Below are 19,627 nucleotides of genomic sequence, written 5' to 3' on the forward strand. Positions count from 1 at the left end.
CTCTACATGAGTAAGAAGACCCTAACCAAGTCACCTCTGCACCCCCTTACCATCATATATGCTGTCTTTCAGACTGACCACTAAATCAAGCTGAAGTATTCATTTTCTATATAACCTGGAGGGTGCATGACTTCATAATTTTCAAAAAGGATTAAATATTTTCCATCCTGTAATCAGAGGACAGTTGCACATGTCTCCTAGGTTCACAGAATGAGCTTTTCCGCTTGCAACACTGTTTAATGTCTGCATCATGTGCATTAACCAAGTGTTGTGTATATGGTAATTTTACCGAGAGCTGTCATTGTTGGAGTGTCATAGTTTGCTTATTGACGACGAGTATGTCATGATCTCATAACTCATGCAATGATTACACAGAACTCAATATTACGGAAATAGGCCTTATATGCCTGCAATTTTGATAATTCAATCTTTCTGTGTAATAGATAAGTAATTAGTCCCTCAAAATCTTCGCTGCTGAGTGCCACAGCCTTTCTGTGATGGTATTTTAGTTGTGCATTAATGTTGGCAGTCAATATAGTTCCTTTTAAAATATTCTTCCTAGTGTTATTTTTAGAATTATCCAACTATTACAGCATGTTTTGGCTCTGTCCCAACTTTTTTGAGATTTGTTGCATGGGTCAAATTTTAAATGATCACATAATAGAGTTCTTCAGTAACGCGGAAGCATGTAGTAGATTGTAGTCTTTCATGTTAGCATTTAAGGACTTCCTGGTTCGTATCGGCTTCCGGCCTCCATTGGGAATGAATAGGGGTAAATTTCAAATAAGCTCCGAGTGCAAGCACGCGCTTAGCGAACCCCCGCAAACTGTCGAGGGTGTTAAAAATAGGCTGTAGGTATGACATGGTTGATCATTTTGTGTCAAACTTCGACATAAATACGATGTTGCGTCCATATGCTAAACCCGGAAGCTTTTGGCGACTACAGAAGCGGCGCCTGTATCTAACGGCATGTACGTGCGGAAGGTTGTACCCATGGCAACCAAAGGAAAGTATGTAGTTCGGAAGTTTTAATGATCAGAAAGGGGTTAGCAATATTGAATTATAATCGTCATGATTTAACATGTGAATACACCAACATGATGATACGATCCGTTCCACTAATGAGAAAGGGATGCGGGGACACGCTAATGTTCGTTGTTGCCGTGCAACTTATATTTTTGCCAAACCTGAATCTCTATGGCGTTTTGCAATGTAAAAAATCGCCATCGAACCGGAAGTCCAAACGCCGCATACAAGTTGACGTCAACGCTGAAGAGCTCTATTAACAAACAAAACAATAATTCAGCTCGACCTTAACAACTGATATGTTGTCTGTACATAATGCTCTACATTATTAACATATTAGATGTTTTGAAAATGCCAGCATTTTGATTTTATTCACAAAATACAAAGTGTCCCAACTTTTTTGGAATCCGCTTTTGTATGTGGGTATGACGCAATTCCTGAAAATGTTGGTTTTCAGTCTGCAGGCTTTTTGGCTAAAGTAACTAAAAGTAATGCAAAAGTAGTGTAATGCCTTACTTTAAAAAAAAAGTAATGTTGTAATGTAAGGCATTACTTTTAAATGACAGTAACATGTAATAAGTAGTGCATTACAGTTTTTGAGTAACTTTCCCAACAGTGGCGCACACACACACATGAGCACCATCTTAATCCTATTGGCCCAATTGTGTTGCCCATGGAGTAGTACTTCTCTGCATACAGTGCATCATTATTGGCAACACATTTCATTACTATTTACTATCACATCTTTAGACTGACTCACTACCACTGTGTGATCGGGAGTTTGTGTGTGTGTGTGTGTGTGTGTGTGTGTGTGTGTGTGTGTGTGTGTGTGTGTGTGTGTGTGTGTGTGTGTGTGTGTGTGTGTGTGTGTGTGTGTGTGTGTGTGTGATCGGGAGTTGTACAGACATGTGCCTCCGAGCCTAACTCCAAATAGCATCGCTATCTCTATGGCAACAGCTGCACAGCATCTGGCTGATTCTAGAATGCCATAAAAGACAGCTGTGTAATGCTGCCATGACGACGAGGGACCATTGACAGGGTCGGAGATCATGGCAGCTCTCCAATCAGAACTAGCGATGGTTGAGTTTGATTGGTTGGTGCCTCCAGTTAGCAGAAGTTTAACTGAACATCTAGTCTATTCACAAAAGTAATCAGCTTTAGAAGCAGTTATTAATGCATTTAAACTACATTTCTCTGTAAAATGTGACATGAGAATCTGGTATTATATCTTTGTTGGCTGAGATGTTGTTCTCCTGAGGTGAGATTTAAAAAAAATAAAAATCTGTCAGTGTTTGAAAAAGGGGGTTGACATGATAAGTTCCCTAATTAATTGATGACCTCACAAATCGCGTACCCCCACTTTGAAAATCCCAACTACATCACTGTATGTAGGCTACTGTATGTAGGCCTATAGAGTTGATAGTGTGTGAGGTACGTAGTGACCAGAGCGCTCTGTAGGGAGAGTCAGGCTGATCCCATTGGCCAGAGCCCTCTAGAGTCAGGCTATTCCCATTGGCCAGAGCCCTCTAGAGTCAGGCTATTCCCATTGGCCAGAGCCCTCTAGAGTCAGGCTGATCTCATTGGCCAGAGCCCTCTAGAGTCAGGCTAACCCCATTGGCCAGAGCGCTCTGTAGGGAGAGTCAGGCTGATCCCATTGGCCAGAGCCCTCTAGAGTCAGGCTAACCCCATTGGCCAGAGCCCTCTAGAGTCAGGCTAACCCCATTGGCCAGAGCGCTCTGTTGGGAGAGTCAGGCTGATCCTATTGGCCGCTATGCTCCATGGCTGATTGCCAATATCCTAACTCCTGTCTTCGGCCTGTGCTTGTGGCCTAGCGTGCATCCCAATATGTGACCTTGCCTCCTCCACTTGCTTCTCGTCATGATGACATCACTGACAACAGCATTATATTTCAATATCTTGCAAAAGCTCAATTGTAAAGTCTTTTTCTCATTTGCAATTGGGATGGTGAATGAAAAACAGTCCCTCAAAAGTTGTTGTGACGAGGCTGACAGCTGGGAAACTTTATAGTTTTCTCCACGGAGGAGGGGCCAGGAGGCGGGGCGAGGAGACAAGCACAAGTGGAGGAGGCAAGGACACATATTGGGATGCACTCCTAGTGCTTCACGGATGCCCCGCCTCCATGGAGAAAACAGTAAAGTTTCCCCACCGTCAGCCTATTGGCAACTTTAGAAACAGTTAAGTTTCCCCACTGTCAGCCTAACCACAACAACTTTTGGTGGACTATTCTTCATTCACCATCCCGTTTACTTATGAGAAAATGACATGAGAATTGAACTTAGATATTGAAATACAATTCTGTTGTCGGTGACGTCTTCACGAGGCCACAAGGACACTAGTGAGTAAGAAAGAACCCAGACCATTGACTGTTATGGTCCATGTTTTCTAAACAAAGATGGCGGCTCGGGGCTAAACTCCTCCCTCTTTGGGGCTGATGACACTCCGCCGCTAGTGCCAGGAAGTGCCTTCCACAGCAGAGTGTAGTAGAGCCCATATCCTAAAATAGGTCTTATGTCACAGATTTACACAATATCAGCGGATATTTGAATTCATGAATTAAAGCATAAATAAACAGATTGTTAGTGCATGTATTTGTTGGTAATTACCCAGAAATGTAGTTTGGTGTGTGTGTCAGAGCTTGACACTGGCACCTGTCAACAGCCAAATGCTGGTAAAACTTGGCTGTGGCTAGTAACAATTTCAGTGTCACTAGCCACTTGGCTCATCTATTTTGTGTATCAATTGTTTGTATTTAAGTTAAAGAAAAGGCTCAGTTACTCTGTTTCTATTTGTTTGTTTTATTTCCATGTACAGTAGAATGCTATGCACTCATCTTCTTGCTATTTAGCAACTTATCTTCTGAAGTTAGATGTACAACAGTATTATGATAAAGAAAAAATATTATCAAATTTGTGGCTATTAGAATAGCTGAATGGCGAGTGACTCTGGAAAAACACTAGCCACAGTGGCCGGTAAGTAAAAAGTTAATGTCAAGCCCTGGTGTGTGTGTGTGTGTGTGTCCCATTCCTCAGTCTTTGGTCCTGAAGTGAAATCTATTTCTGAATCCAGCTGCTCACAGCTAATCTCTCTGGATCCATCTCTGAACATTTTTAGTCAGTGTGCGTGAATACAACTCACAATCACACGCAATTCAAGGGGACCTAAGAGCCTAAATGGTTTAGTACACTGGAAGAATAAATACCTAAAAAAGTACAGCTAAATTCTGAATGAAAATATCCACATTTACTAAAGAAAAATTGCTCACCGTTATATCGAGTGTGTGAGGTGTCCTCTCTGAAGCTCTCAAGCTGTGTGTGTGAGAGAGACTCAGGAGTGGTGTACGGTGAAATGCATCAAGTATGTGTGTGTATGTGTGTGTGTATGTGTGTGTTAGAGAGCCAGCGGTGGTGGCCATCCTGGAATGCGTCGTGTATGTGTCTGTGTGTGTCTGTGGTGTGTGTGTGAGAGAGTCAGTGGTCTATGATGGAACGTGAATGAGTGTGTGTGTGTGTGTGTGCGTGTGTGTGTTTGCCTTGTGCTAACAGACCTTCCTTTCATGGCTGAGGCATCCAAACCTGCATCCAAACTGTGTGTGTGTGTGTGTGTGTGTTTGTGTGTCTGTGTGTTACTGAATCCCACGTTACACATAGTGGAAGTTTACCGATGCACTACGCTAACACACACACACACACACACACACACACACACACACACACACACACACACACACACACACACACACACACACACACACACACACACACACACACACACTGCCCTCACTGTGATGGGCTAACATGGCCTCATCCTAAAGCGTTAAGATAACACGCCGACGATGGCCGACTTGGAACTGTGGGGTGATGTTGGTCAGGGCACAATGTGTGCATTCTTATATGCGACCTTGCGTCCTCCACTTGTGCTTGTGGCCTTGCCCCGCCTCCTGGCCCCTTCTCTGTGGAGAAAACAATAAAGTTTCCCTGCTGTCAGCCTAGCCACAACAACTTTTGGTAGACTGTTTTTCATTCACCATCCCAATTGCAAGTGAGAAAAAGACTTTACAATTGAGCTTTTGCAAGATATTGAAATGAGGCCACAAGCACAAGTGGAGGACGCAAGGTCGCATATTGGAATGCACACTATTTCACCATTTCCCCTGCTTGTTTTGCCCTTGTTCACAAAAGGAAAGTGTAGTGTTACCAGTATCGGCTGAGTCCCAGATACTGCACTAAAATGGTGGTATCGGTATCAGCAAGAACCAAAAAATAGGGCACCGATACCATTTACCGACTCTTGTATGACACTTCAACACAGCATTGAACGTAGTTATTTTATATCAGAGGTATCTAGAAGTAGAACAAGTTCTACTGGATTCACTTTGTACAGTATTAGTCTTCTTCCTGTTTCACAAAGATAGGCAGCATCCTGACAAAGCCATGTTAGCAATGATTTTACATCCAAGTACTATGCAACTGTTCATATACTGTATAAACGTATGTATACATTTCAAACAGAGTGGTATCGGTATAATATCGGCCGATACTGCACGGCCAGGAATCGGTACTGGGGCCGAAAAATGGTATCGGTGCAACACTAGTGTAGAAATGTTGATTTACTGACAGGTCAGGGCACAGCAGAGCATTTTCGCGTTTAGCCACAGAAATTCATCGGGACAGCAGGAGAAGTGCGGGAACCTGCATGGTGACAAAAGTGCTTTCCCGCGGTGCTGTGTACAGTAGTGTTGTTGAGCAGTGTTTACCAAACCTTTAGCCTCTTAGTTGTGCCACGAGTAGCACCTAAGTCATGTTATATATCGCTTTCTCTGTCCTAATGTGACTGCTCCATACATTTGTTGTAGTAATTACATTTTTCCAAGTACCCCCTGTAGTGCAGTGTGCTCGCGTAGGCTACCCCTAGTGGTACACGTACCCCTGTTTTAGAGCACAACTTAACATACAAAGTTGTCACACCTCAACACAGAATGAATAAATGCATTGGCGTGAAATACAAACTCCTTAATGTGATACCAGTCTGGCATACAGCTCTCCCTAAATTGACACTCTCATAAATTCTTCCTCTCACACACACAACTCTCTCTCACACACACACACAGAATCACACCCTACCACACACACACACACACACACACACACTACCTCTCGCACACAAGCACACGGACACACACAGCTCTCTCTTTCAGCCCATGCACGTTACATTAAAAAAGGTAGAAACAAACAGACAACATTGTGTTCATAGAACAAAACAGAATAATTTATTGGCAAATCTAAGAATACAAAATATGATGAGAAATTAAAAACAGTTTAAATAATAAAAAAACAACAACAGCTCGAGTTCCTTTCCAATACGCTGGACAGGCATGATGTGGACCCCAACAGACTTGTGTACACACACACACACACACGCACGCGCACGCACACACACATGGGCATGCACACGCAGACACACACACACTCTCTCTCTCTCTCTCTCCCTCATGCACACACACACACACACACACAAGCGCTCTCTCTCTCCCTCACACACACACAGACACACACGCACACGCTCTCTCTCTCCTTCACACACACGCAGACACACACCCACACGCAGACACACNCACACTCTCTCNCACACTCTCTCTCTCTCTCTCTCTCTCTCCCTCATGCACACACAAACACACACACAAGCGCTCTCTCTCTCCCTCACACACACACAGACACACACGCGCACACACACACAGACACACACGCACACTCTCTCTCTATCTCTCCCTCCCTCATGCACACACACACACACACACACACACACACACACACACGCAGGATTAGTGCTAATTTCCTTCAGCCTGTCCATTGACATTTTAAATACTCAAATTATAAAGCAACAAACTGCTGAATGAGTTCCTCAAATATTTGGAGAGCATGCACAAACACACACACACACACTCACACACTTACGCACACACACACACTCACGCGCTTACGCACACACACACACACACACACACACACCGAGAGAACACTAAAAACTTCAGTCAGAAATGAAAATGAGGTCAGTTGGTTTAAAGCACCCACCCACCCAGCCACACACACACACACACACACACAGGCAAAAATCAACACACTGTGCATGTACACAAGTCAACATACACCAATAAAAATCAACACAGGAGTGGAAACACACAGATCAATGTTGAAAACTCCCTCGCTACACTCAGGCGCGCGCGCACAAACACAAACACACACACACGCACGCACGCATACACACACACACATACACACACACACACAGACACACACACACACACAAGCACACAAACAAACGCACACACAAACACACAAACACACAAACACGCGCGCACACACACATGCATACACGCATACACACACACACACACACATGCACGCATGCACACACACACGCACACGCATATATACACACACACACATACACACACACACACATACACGCGCGCGCACGCATACACGACTCGATCACGCACTCGGCAAAAGGCGATTGATTAGTCTTCAATGCAGATATCAATCCACTCTACTTGCCTCACTCACACACAGTTTTTATTTCCAGCTAGCTCTCACATGCAAGCACTCACGCACACACACACGCACACACACACATTTTGTCTTTTTAGCAGTCACATGCAACTGCACGCACACACACACACAGTTTGTCTTTTCAGCTGTAACATGCAACTGCACACACGTCAATACTATGTACATCTCTGCTATGCTGTTATTCTGAAGTGCGCACACACACACACACACACACACACACACACACACACACACACACACACACAGTGTTTCCCTGTAGTGTTTGTCAGCAGCACTAGCGTGTAGGAGCGAGACTTGACCGTCACCGTAGCAACACATGAACGCATCCATGGCAACACAGGTGTAAACAAAAACAAAAACAAAAACACACCGTCATTCATGACACCGGTGATCACCAGAAACAGAACTTCAAGGAACAATAGGGCTGCATAATTATGGAAATAACCTGATAAAACTAATAATGACAATATTTGGCTCAAAGTTAGGGGTGAAAATAATAATCAATTGATATGTATCGGATGCATCCATACTATGGCCGACGCTCGAATCCAATCTTATCGTATGGTGGGGCATTCTTAAGCATTGGAAATAAAATAAATAAAAGTGAATTGTAATAATTATGTAAAAGGCAATAGCATGAAGCTTAGGGGGACCTACAGATTTTTTTGGCCAGAAATAGCAGCCTGTCAACAGGCTCTGGCTTCAAGGACGTTCAAAGGCCACGATTTTATATTTTCACGACCAAATTTGCATTTCATTTTGATCAATTGTGCAGCCCCAATGTACCCAAGTGTATTGTTCTGTGGATGAATTTAGTGTTAAAAGCAAAATAGTGACAGCCCTCTATCTAACCAGCACGAGTGAGGCTAGGGGGTTTGTGTGTGTGTGTGTGTGTGTGTGTGTGTGTGTGCTCGCTCCCAAACATTCCAACAGTCATCCCATCGTGTGTGTGTGTGTGTGTGTGTACGCATTTGCAATGAGTTCCAATAGTCAGGCCATGGTGGTGTGTGTGTGTGTGTGTGTGTGTGTGTGTGTGTTTAGTGTATACTCTATGCGTTTAGTGTATGCTGTATGCGTGTGTGTGTGTTAGTGCGCTGCTCAGGCCGAGGTGGTCAGCTTGTCGATGAGGTCATCTATGGTGTAGACGATCAGCTTGATGTCGTCCTTCTCCGTCATGCGATGCTGCCCATGCTTACGCAAGATCACGTCAACATCATTACTCAACACACGCTCCGCCACCTGAGGAGAGGGAGAGAGAGGGGGGGGGGGGGAGCGTGAGAAAGAAAGATACAGATAGAGAGAGAGAGAGATGGAGTGAGTGAGAGAAAGATAGAGAGGGCTCATTAGCATAGTAAGAGTCTGATAACCCCACAACCCCACACAGGGCTAAGAGGAATTACTAATACTCAGGGGTGTAAATCACTAGCCCGATTATCATCGACGTTCAAATCTCCTCGAGACTTGGTCTAACCAAGAGCATAACAGTTAACATTTTCCAAATGGCATGGTTGACCCGCCTCCCTTGGTTTGCTTAGGATTGTTTGCTTACTGACAAAGTGGGACGAGTTTCCGTATTTTCGGGAACTCAGAAAGTACTTGCATTGCTCTTGACCTGACTGGTAGCAACGCTGAAGCTGTTGCATCACTAAGAGGGCACGGCCTGGCTAGTAAATCACAACCTCCATGACGATACGATTCGATATCGAATTCTTAAGGCAGCGATTCAATTATTTTCGATACTTAAGAATGCCCCACGATACGATGCGATTCGATTGGTCGGGCGTAGGATTAATACATATCAATTATTATTTACACCCCTAATAATAGTCTGGACACCTCTAATCATGGTTAAAGGGATGGTTCGGAGTAGATTCACCCTAATGCCATTTGAACCGTGATATCTATCCAGTAACCCACCCGTAGTGTTTTCTGGCTTGGGCGAACATTAGCAGAGCTACGGAGTTATTTATGGTTATTTCGAATAGTTTGCCGGTGCATTTGCAGTATCTCCAAACTTTACCCCACAAAATGACATGTCATGACACCAAACTTCTACAGTAGTACAAATATGGCCTCTACTAAAAAAAAAAGATTTTAGAGGTTTTGAAATAGTCCTGGAGTTTATTATTATCCACACAAACCGAATGTATTCTATCTTTCTAAAGCAGTGCTGTTTTTACTTCCGTAAGCCTGTAAAAGTCCTCAACGAAACTCATCATTATGCACTATGAAAAGTGGATTCAGCATCCGTATTGATAACGAAAATCTGTGTCTAATTAATAGCAGGCAACATTTGAAATATCTTGTAAGTGCTGCCTTAAAAATATAAGCCTCAATCGCAATTCAATGAAATTTTTTTTTTAATACTCTCGTCTGAAACTTTGTTGAGGATTTTTAGAGGTGTATGGCTACCTGCACGGTGTGCATTGTTACCTGCATGGATATGTGCCAGGGTACGTCTGCGTCCTTGAGTCCGTGTATGAGTCGTACGGGGCAGGAGAGGGGGAGGGGGCTCTGTAGAACGCAGTGATTCTCCGCCTCTTTCAGGAAGTCCAGGCTCAGCGTCACGTGACCGTCTTCTGCATGCCGATTGGGTATCGTCCAGGCGCCCTTCTCCTCGATCTCCTTCTTGGCCTGCCATTGGACAACACAAATACTGTACAGGACACTGATTGGCTGGCTGGACGTGGACACTGACTGGACATTGAGTCTTTTGGGTAGTCAGTGTGTGTGTGTGCATGTGTGTTTACTGTACATCTATGGGCTGTGTGTGTGTGTGTGTGTGTGTGTGTGTGTGTGTGTGTGTGTGTGTGTGTGTACTGTACCTCTATGTTAAGTGCATTGAAGGCGGTGACAAAGTGGTCTGCAGCGGTGGAGATGCCCACTAGGGCGGCGATCTTGTCCGGACGGGCCAATGAGGCGAGTAGCATTAGCCACGCCCCCATGCTGGAGCCAACCAGGATCTGAGGAGAGGGAGGGAAGGCGGGTCATATGGGGATCTGTACAGTGTTGCGATGAGAATAATACCAGAGCCATACAGAGGGGAGAGTCGGGCAATCTCCACTGTGTCCTAGGACCGACTTCCGCATTAGCAAAATGAGCTGTTTAGCGTCTCAGAGCTGCTTAAGCGTTGCGAATGTTAGTGCCTAGAAGTGGGCGTAGCACACTGCAAATGCGATGCGATGCAATGCAATGCAGGGAATATGACAAGACTTGCTGTTCGTAGTAATAACTTCAGACAAACATCACAGATGGTAAAATTGTTGTGATAATCATTACTGAGACAGTTGATAGTTTACATATTTGTGGTGATTACCCCGCAGTATAGTTCGTTAGTCCTTATTTTTGGCTTTTAATGTGGTGGTTCTATGTTGAGTCTATGGAAAGACAGCCGCTTTAGGCATGACCTTATCTCATTGAAAGGCGGGGGCTGCAATTTAATTCCTGGTCCTCCAATCGCACAACTCTCCCCTCTGTATGGCTCTGAATAACACCTGGTCAGATGTGTCTCTAGTTACCTAGACTAGCTCGTCCAATACGTACAGGAAGTTATTAATACCAATAATTTGGTTAACATGCTTGGATAACTAGCGGTAGCCAATTCAGGTGTTACCTGTGGTCCCTATTCACAGCACGCCCTTCTTCGTCACTATAATGCCTATTTACCTACATTATCAGTAATCTGGTGAGGCTGGTTACCCTTGGTCAGGTGTCATAGTTCAGTGATTCCCAACCTATGGGCCGGGGCCCACTGGTGGGCCCTGAGGGTATTCCAAGTGGGATACAGATGTGTCTCTAGTTACCTGCGGTCCCTCCACCAGTACATACAGGTGTCCCTAGCTACCTACATTACCTCTGGTCAGGTGTGTCTAGGTACCTACATTATCTGGTCAGGTGTCCCTAGCTACCTACATTACCTGGTCAGGTGTCCCTAGCTACCTACATTACCTCTGCAGGTGTCCCTAGCTACCTACATTACCTCGTCAGGTGTCCCTAGCTACCTATATTACCTGTGTGTCCCTAGCTACCTATATTACCTGGTCAGGTGTCCCTAGCTACCTACATTACCTCTGGTCAGGTGTGCTAGCTACCTACACTACCTCTGGTCAGGTGTCCCTAGCTACCTATATTACCTGGTCAGGTGTCCCTAGCTACCTATATTACCTGGTCAGGTGTCCCTAGCTACCTACATTACCTGGTCAGGTGTCCCTATATTACCTGGTCAGGTGTGCTAGCTACCTATATTACCTGGTCAGGTGTGTCTAGGTACCTACATTACCTGGTCAGGTGTGCTAGCTACCTATATTACCTGGTCAGGTGTGCTAGCTACCTACATTACCTGGTCAGGTGTCCCTAGCTACCTACATTACCTCTGGTCAGGTGTGTCTAGCTACCTATATTACCTGGTCAGGTGTGCCTAGCTACCTACATTACCTGGTCAGGTGTCCCTAGCTACCTACATTACCTCTGGTCAGGTGTGTCTAGGTACCTACATTATCTGTGGTCAGGTGTGCCAGTGTAGCACCCTCAATGCAATTGTATTGCCTGGAGAAGAATATGGTTTTTTTTTTGGGTTGCAGTTTGTGAACGCACCAGCCCGTACACTAGGTGGCAGCGCTGTCACATAGATCCAATGCATGTCCAGCTAAACAGAGAAGTAATCGTGATGCAGAGCTGGAGAAAAGAAGCTGAAATGCGCTGTTGCCTGATGGCTGTGTTTTATGTATTTTCAGACCTGTAAAATAAATACTGGTGACATTCATATCAAGACAACTGCCTCCTCATCGATGAGTCGGTTACATCTAGCTACCTACATTACCTCTGGTCAGGTGTGTCTAGGTACCTACATTATCTGTGTTGTTATTTCGGTGAGTCTAGTTACCTGCGGTCCCTCCACCAGCTCGTCCAGTACGTACAGGACTTGTGCTCAGGTGTGTGTCGTTACCAAACAGGTGTCTCTAGTGACCTATGTTACCTGTGCTCAGGTGTGTCTGGTTAGTTACCTGTGCTCAGGTGTGTCTGGTTAGTTACCTGTGCTCAGGTGTGTCTGGTTAGTTACCTGTGCTCAGGTGTGTCTGGTTAGTTACCTGTGCTCAGGTGTGTCTGGTTAGTTACTTGTGGTCAGGTGGGTCTGGTTAGTTACTTGTGGTCAGGTGTGTCTGGTTAGTTACCTGTGCTCAGGTGTGTCTGGTTAGTTACCTGCGGTCCCTCCACCAGCTCGTCCAGTACGTACAGCACGTCCTTCTTCCAGGTTCCCATGGTGCACTCTGCCATGTTGCCCTCCGACGACCCGCAGCCCGTGTAGTCGAACCTGACGCCAGGAGACAACACACACAGCGTCACACACACACGCCAGGGGACAACACACACAGCGTCACCAACACACAGCGTCACCAACACACGCCAGGGGACAACACACACATCGTCACACACACGGCAGGGGACAACACACACAGCGTCACCAACACACGCCAGGGGACAACATACACATCACCAACACACGCCAGGGGACAACAGACACAGCGTCACCAACACACGCCAGGGGACAACACACACAGCGTCACCAACACACGCCAGGGGACAACACACAGAGTAACACAGACAGCAGGGGACAACAGACACAGCGTCACCAACACACGCCAGGGGACAACAGTCTCACACATGCGCGCGCGCACGTGCGGGTGCGCGCACACACACACACACACACACACACACACACACACACACACACACACACACACACACACACACACACACACACACACACACACACACACACACACACACTTTTGGGGACTGTTTTTCATTCACCATCCCAATTGCAAATGAGAAAACGACAGTAGAATTGCGCTTTTGAGGGATACATAGAAATCTGTTGTCCGTGACATCATCACGAGGCCACAAGGAGGCAAGTAAGCAAGGCAAGACGGGAGTAGGGTTAGGGTCGTATGACGTAAGACGTAAGTACCGAAAGAGCGTCGAATTAGTGAGTCCCTCGTGATGACGCCACCCAGCCCCCAAAAGTTGTTGTGGCCAGGCTGACAGCGGTGAAACGTTATTGTTTTCTCCACAGAGGCGGACAGGGCATCAGCAAAACGCGAAGTCACAAGCACAGGCCGAGGACCAGAGTCCACATATGGGAAAGCACTCCATTTCTAACCAGTGTGCACTGTAATTTCACAATGAGCATGCATGCCGCGCAGACTGCTGCAAAATGTGCAATCAGGAACGAGCCCTAGGCTTTTCATGGAGGTCTGATGAATGCAATGCATGCTGGGATAGGTCAGTATGTGATTAGTCGTGAGCTGTGATTGGTTGCACTGACCGTAGGTAGGCGTGTTCTCGAGACTGATTGTACATTGCATGCTGGGATAGTTTAGTTCGGTTTAGGTGCCGTTTCCACGTAGCAGGATATTTTTTTGCAGGGTATTTTTTTCTCCTTGTAACAAATGTGTTTCAGCCCCCTAAACTGGATATTTTTTTCTCCTGCTTTTTATACCTGGATTTTAAATATCTGCTACGTGGAAACGGAAGGCCAAAACTAATGCGACCAGGAGAATAAAATATCCACATATAAAAATATCCAGCTACGTGGAAACAGCCCCTTAGTTAAGTTTAGTTTATTAGCTTTTTTCTAGAGGACAGTTCCTGTACCAGAGTTAGCTACAAAGCCAATGTACATCTGTAGTCACTGGGCATGAAACTATCAAACTTCAGTGTGTAATCAGTGTGTGATTAGTCGTGAGCTGTGATTGGTTGTACTGACCGTAGGTAGGCGTGTCCTAGTGACTGGCAGAACTCCTCGAGGGCCTCGGCCTTCTGTCCTCCCATGTTGGAGGCGAACCCCGGCAGGAAGAGAACGCCCGGGCTCTTACCCGGAACACGCCGGAACGCCAGGCGAGGCAGGTCGGGACGAGACGCATACTGGATGGTGCTCTTATGGCGGGCCGCTGAGGAGAGAGCGAGAGAGAGACACACACACACACACACACACACACACACACACACACACACACACACACAATTACACATTACTGCAGTACAGTACAGTACACTACACTAGCAATCCGGATGAGATGCTGCTGACCGCACACACACACACACACACACACGCACGCACGCGCACACACACACGCACACACACACGCACACACACACACGCACACACACACACGCACACACACGCACACACACCAGGCCGAGAATGGTGCCCTTGTGTTGCCACACTATTTAAGACACAAAAGTTTGGGGGTGGAGGCAGTGTTTCCACCAACACTTTATTGCTAAGGCGGCCACCTTAACAAGAAACACCTACCACCTTGACTAGGCCCCTGAAAAGATAAAGCTTTCATGTTGTGAATGTCATTTCTACAGCTGCGTAACCAAAAATAATGTACTTTTAACACCCCACCACCTTGACTAACAAAAATTCAGTGGGAAACACTGTGACTTGTTAAGGACTAGGGGTGGAAAGGGGACTTGGGCTTGGACTTGGACTTGACTTGGTCAAATGGGTCTCAACTTGTGACATGATGATGACTCAGACTATTTTACTTCATTAGACCGCACTCATGAAATGGAGAAAAGATATGAAGAGATGCAGAATGGAGTGAAGAGGGGAAATGGAGATAGAGATGAAGATGAAGAAGAGAGATAGAGGGAGAGGGAATAGAGGAATGATAGAGGGATGGAGGAAATAAATGAAAGACAATGCTGCTGCTGATGATGATTGTAGTGGGGGAGTGGGGACGGTGATGATGATGGGGTGATGATAGTGATAGTGATGATGATGATTATGATGATGATTCGATTTTTCTAATAGAAGAAATTTCCCACTCACTGACTTGATCCCACTGTTAGACCTTCTACTGAGTTATGTATAGAGTTATATATAGTAATATAGTAATGGGTAATATTTTCTTCTATAGATACCATGCACTACAGCTTTCAGACATCATTTTTGTTCTAAGATGTTTATCACCTTCCAATAGGTCCCTGTGTGTGTGTGTGTGTGTGTGTGTGTGTGTGTGTGTGTGTGTGGCAAAAACACTGCCAACGTTTTGCTCTGTTCCAGCTATAATAAGTAGCATCAAAATATGGAGACGAAGATGCTTTGTTTATCCCTGAATGATGTTTCATTTTTGTAACAACGATACAAGTAGGTGCGTCTTTCAAGTCTTTTAAAATCTGCCAGCCTGTCAATAGCCTATTCCAAAATATTTGGATCTTGTACCTTAATGCTGTCTTGGGTCCAAATAAAAGTAATCAAATGTGTGTGTGTGTGTGTGTCTCCAGTTGAGCGGAGGCGTTGGGGGCCAGTTGTGTAAACGTTATGGGCGGGAGAGATGTCATGTCAGATGCCTGGCGTGGCGGGCGGGTGGCGGGTGCTGTGGCCCGCTCTGCTATTAATATGTCCAGTATGTTGGACAGCCCCTCACTAGGATAAAGGTCGCTCTCTCCGCTCATCGCCACTGCAGCCAGTCTACTGTCTTCCAATATGCGACCTTGCCTCCTCCACTTCTTGTGCTTGTGGCCTCACGTTTTGCTAATGCCCTGCCTCAGTGGAGAAAGAAAACAAATACGTTTCCCCGTTGTCAGCCTAGCCAAAACAATTGAGCTTTTGCGAGATATTTAAATATAATGCTGTTGACAGTGATGTCATCATGGCATATCACTTCCTGGTATGAGGCCACAAGCACAAGTGGAGGACGCAAGGTCGCACATTGGAACGCACCCACTGTGTATGTGGCGCTTCAGTTCACACACCTCTGTGATGGCTGGGGGCCGACCGAGGTAAATATATGCTCCTACTGTGCCCATGGGCCAGAGGTGAGGTGTACGCTTGGCTTGGCTTCAGAAGGAGTGGAGAGGACACTAATAATAATAATAATACTCTGGCCGGGGATGCTCCTATTTTTTAATTATATTTGTGGAAAAAGTGGTGGGGACGAGCTAGGTTTTAAAGTGTTATCATGGACATGTCCCCAGCCCCCACCATCCACACCCAGGGGCCCTGTAGTGCAGTGTTTCCCAACCTTTTTTGTCTTGCGTACCCCGTAAGCCTTTTTGTAATATCATGAGTACCCCCTGACTCATGCTCTATATCATGTGACTAGGCTCCATACATTTTTTATAATGTAATATGCGTACCCCTGGTTGGGAAACACTGCTGTAGTAGGCCCTGTGTACAGCCCTGGTCTCTCAGTCACACTTTAGGCTACATCCCCTGGACGGTAGCCTACCCCTGTCCAGTGTCCACCACACCTAAAATTACGCCCATGCATACCATGGGGGCTTGTGTGTAGTAGGTCCCTGTGATGGGCTCTGTGCCTATGTCTCTGTCTCAGCACCTGACCCCCTCCTCGCCCAAGCTATGCTAGGTGCCCCAATAATGCCTTCTCAGTCACATAGGCTACCGCTACTGGTCACAATAACGCGTCCCTTACAAATCCAAATATCAGAAGAGCAAGCGACACCACTTCTCCATACCCGTCTCCAGTAGCTGGCTGCATGAGAATCTTTCCCCCGCATCTGTCTGTATTGATCAAACAATCTCTGGCGTCCAGCGGGAAGGGAAGGGATTATTGACGACGGAACTGCAACTCACCAGTTGAACCTTGCGCCGACGAGAGCTTGCTGGCTTTCCAGGCTCCACCGAAGAAGAGCCCGTGTCGGCTGTGGACTCTGAGTAGCATGGAGGAGGAGGAGTGGAGGGCCATGCTGTTTCGCTAGCTCCGCGGGCCGGCTGGCGGAGGCCTTTCGTCGGGATGCTGAGCCGATGTGCACCCGAAGACGGTGGCGAACACCTGCAGCGGGGCTGATGTGATGGAGGGGATTCCGATACGAGGAGGCCGGTCTCGTCTTGTCTTCTCTGAACGTCCTGTTCTGTCCTTCCTTGGATCACTTCTTCGTGGCTGCAATGGCATTTGAAGGCCACCGCCAAGCCTCGGTCGCCACCAGGCGGGCAGGAGTGTTACTGCAGTTTGAGCTGGTGTGTCATTCGCTCATCTAGTCCAGTGGTTCCCAACCTATGGGTCGGGACCCAACCTATGGGTCACCAAAGATCCACGGGGGGTCGCGAAGCTCTCTTGATTTTAAGGGGTTTCATTTTAATACCATATATAGCCCATTTTGAATAAATGACAAATGCATAGAAGCAACAAAATTTAAGTGCTACATTAAACATTTATTCTGTTTTTGAACAAAGACGAATTGAGGAATAAAATGATAACTAAAATGAGTTTTCGCAGCAGAGCGTATCACGTGACTCCCTCTCATGTGGGAGCTGGGTCACCAAAGCTTACAATGGTAAAAATATGGGTCCCTGAAGAAAAAGGTTGGGAACCACTGATCTAGTTCTACTCTGCTGTACCAGAGAGAGTAGAGTATACTCTCTCTGGTACAGCAGGGAGGGCACTGTATATATATATATACTTAAAGAATCTCTGGCTGTACAGCGGTCCAGAGAGGACTTGAGATGTAGGCCTGCTGCATAAACATAAAAATATCAATTTAGACAACTAACGGGCTTTTGTAGTTAACAAAAAATACCCTCATATAATTCTTCTACCAATGTTTACAAAGTAAGGATGACATTCTGTGGCCAAATATGATCACTTTAAAGAAAGAGTAATAAGAATAGGCTAATCATAACCATAATCATAATCATGTCCAAGAAATTTGACTCTGGTGGTTCGACGTCAGGTGTCTGTAATTGGGAGGATGAAAAGAAGATGTAGGCCTATACAGCCTATAGCTGTGTGTGTGTGTGTGTGTGTGTGTGTGTGTGTGTGTGTGTGTGTGTGTGTGTGTGTGTGTGTGTGTGTGTGTGTGTGTGTGTGTGTGTGTGTGTGTGTGTGTGTGTGTGTGTTTAGGATTGAGATGATATTGAAGGATAAGGTGTTTCTGACTGTGTCTGTGTTGGTATGCCGACCTCTGTAGAGAAGGGAAGAGTATAAGAGAGGCAGTGTTTCTCTGACCGTCCTTTAAAAAAGCAGTCTTACAGAACAGACAAGCAAAGTAGCTAATAATGAAGGCTCCTTACCCATACTGAGTCATACTGAAGACATGCTAAGGGATTCCTGGCAATGTTGTTCATCATGCGGAAAAGGATTCAGTTTGTGATCTTCTACACTGGGTAGTTTTCCTTTTGACCACTAGATGGCGCCATATTACAAGTCCCCGTCCCGACTTTGAAAATCACTGCAACTGGAATATTTTATGGATCTGTTGCTGACAACACCAGTGGTTCATCCACTTGCTAATACATATATCAAGGTGAATAAAAGTATAAAACTAGCTGAAATTAAGAATTATAATAATTGCATATAAAACAGATAACCAAAGTAAATAGAAATAAACCAAAAATATGCTGATATTGATCTATTGCATGTCTGATGAACGATCTACTGTGACTGTGTTTTCATTTCCCTCTTTACAATGCTTTTATTATGTGTTGTGTTGTCCTGGGGTGGGTTTTGGGATGCACCAACTCCATCGAGTTGTGAAAGGGGGTGCACAGTAAAATAATAAATGGACTGCATTTATATAGCGCCTTTCCACTCCTTCGAGCACTCAAAGCGTGTTACATTGTATGCCTCACATTCACCCATTCACCCTCTCATTCACACACCGGTGGCCATGGCTGCCACCAGGAGCAACTTGGGGCTAAGTATCTTGCTCAAGGACACAACGATGGGGTCAAGCCGAGCAGGGCTCGTACCTGCAAACTTTGGGTTGCAGAACGGCTCCTCTACCACCTGAGCTACCACCGTGGCCCATGTCAGGGAGGCCTTGGCTGGTAACCACTGCTGTGCTGGGCGCGTCATAGTGCAGTTTGGGAACCCCTGCTCTGGACCGCAGAGCTCCTGTATTCTCTCTGTCTTCGTGCTCTTATTAAGTGGTATAGAGCAGTGCTTCTCAACCTTTTTTAAGGCGAGGCACCCTTTCAATTCATGAAAAATTTCAAGGCACCCCCCAAACCAACAAGCCGTAACATGGCATTGCATCCGATT

The 19,627-nt window shown here is 45.8% G+C and overlaps 1 protein-coding gene across 1 annotated transcript; it reads right to left on the reverse strand.

The window, feature by feature from the left end:
• Positions 1 to 8,687: 8,687 nt before the first annotated feature.
• Positions 8,688 to 17,539, reverse strand: abhd10a (abhydrolase domain containing 10, depalmitoylase a). Its single transcript, XM_063202298.1, has 6 exons — positions 17,221 to 17,539; positions 14,380 to 14,563; positions 12,813 to 12,924; positions 10,439 to 10,576; positions 10,047 to 10,247; positions 8,688 to 8,852 (listed from the first exon to the last, which is right to left on the reverse strand). The coding sequence occupies exons 1-6, from the start codon at positions 17,330 to 17,332 to the stop codon at positions 8,712 to 8,714; spliced, it is 888 nt and encodes a 295-aa protein (XP_063058368.1). The 5' UTR covers positions 17,333 to 17,539; the 3' UTR covers positions 8,688 to 8,711.
• Between the last annotated feature and the right edge of the window lie 2,088 nt (positions 17,540 to 19,627).

Source organism: Engraulis encrasicolus, chromosome 7, assembly GCF_034702125.1.
Source record: "Engraulis encrasicolus isolate BLACKSEA-1 chromosome 7, IST_EnEncr_1.0, whole genome shotgun sequence".
NCBI lineage: Eukaryota > Metazoa > Chordata > Actinopteri > Clupeiformes > Engraulidae > Engraulis > Engraulis encrasicolus.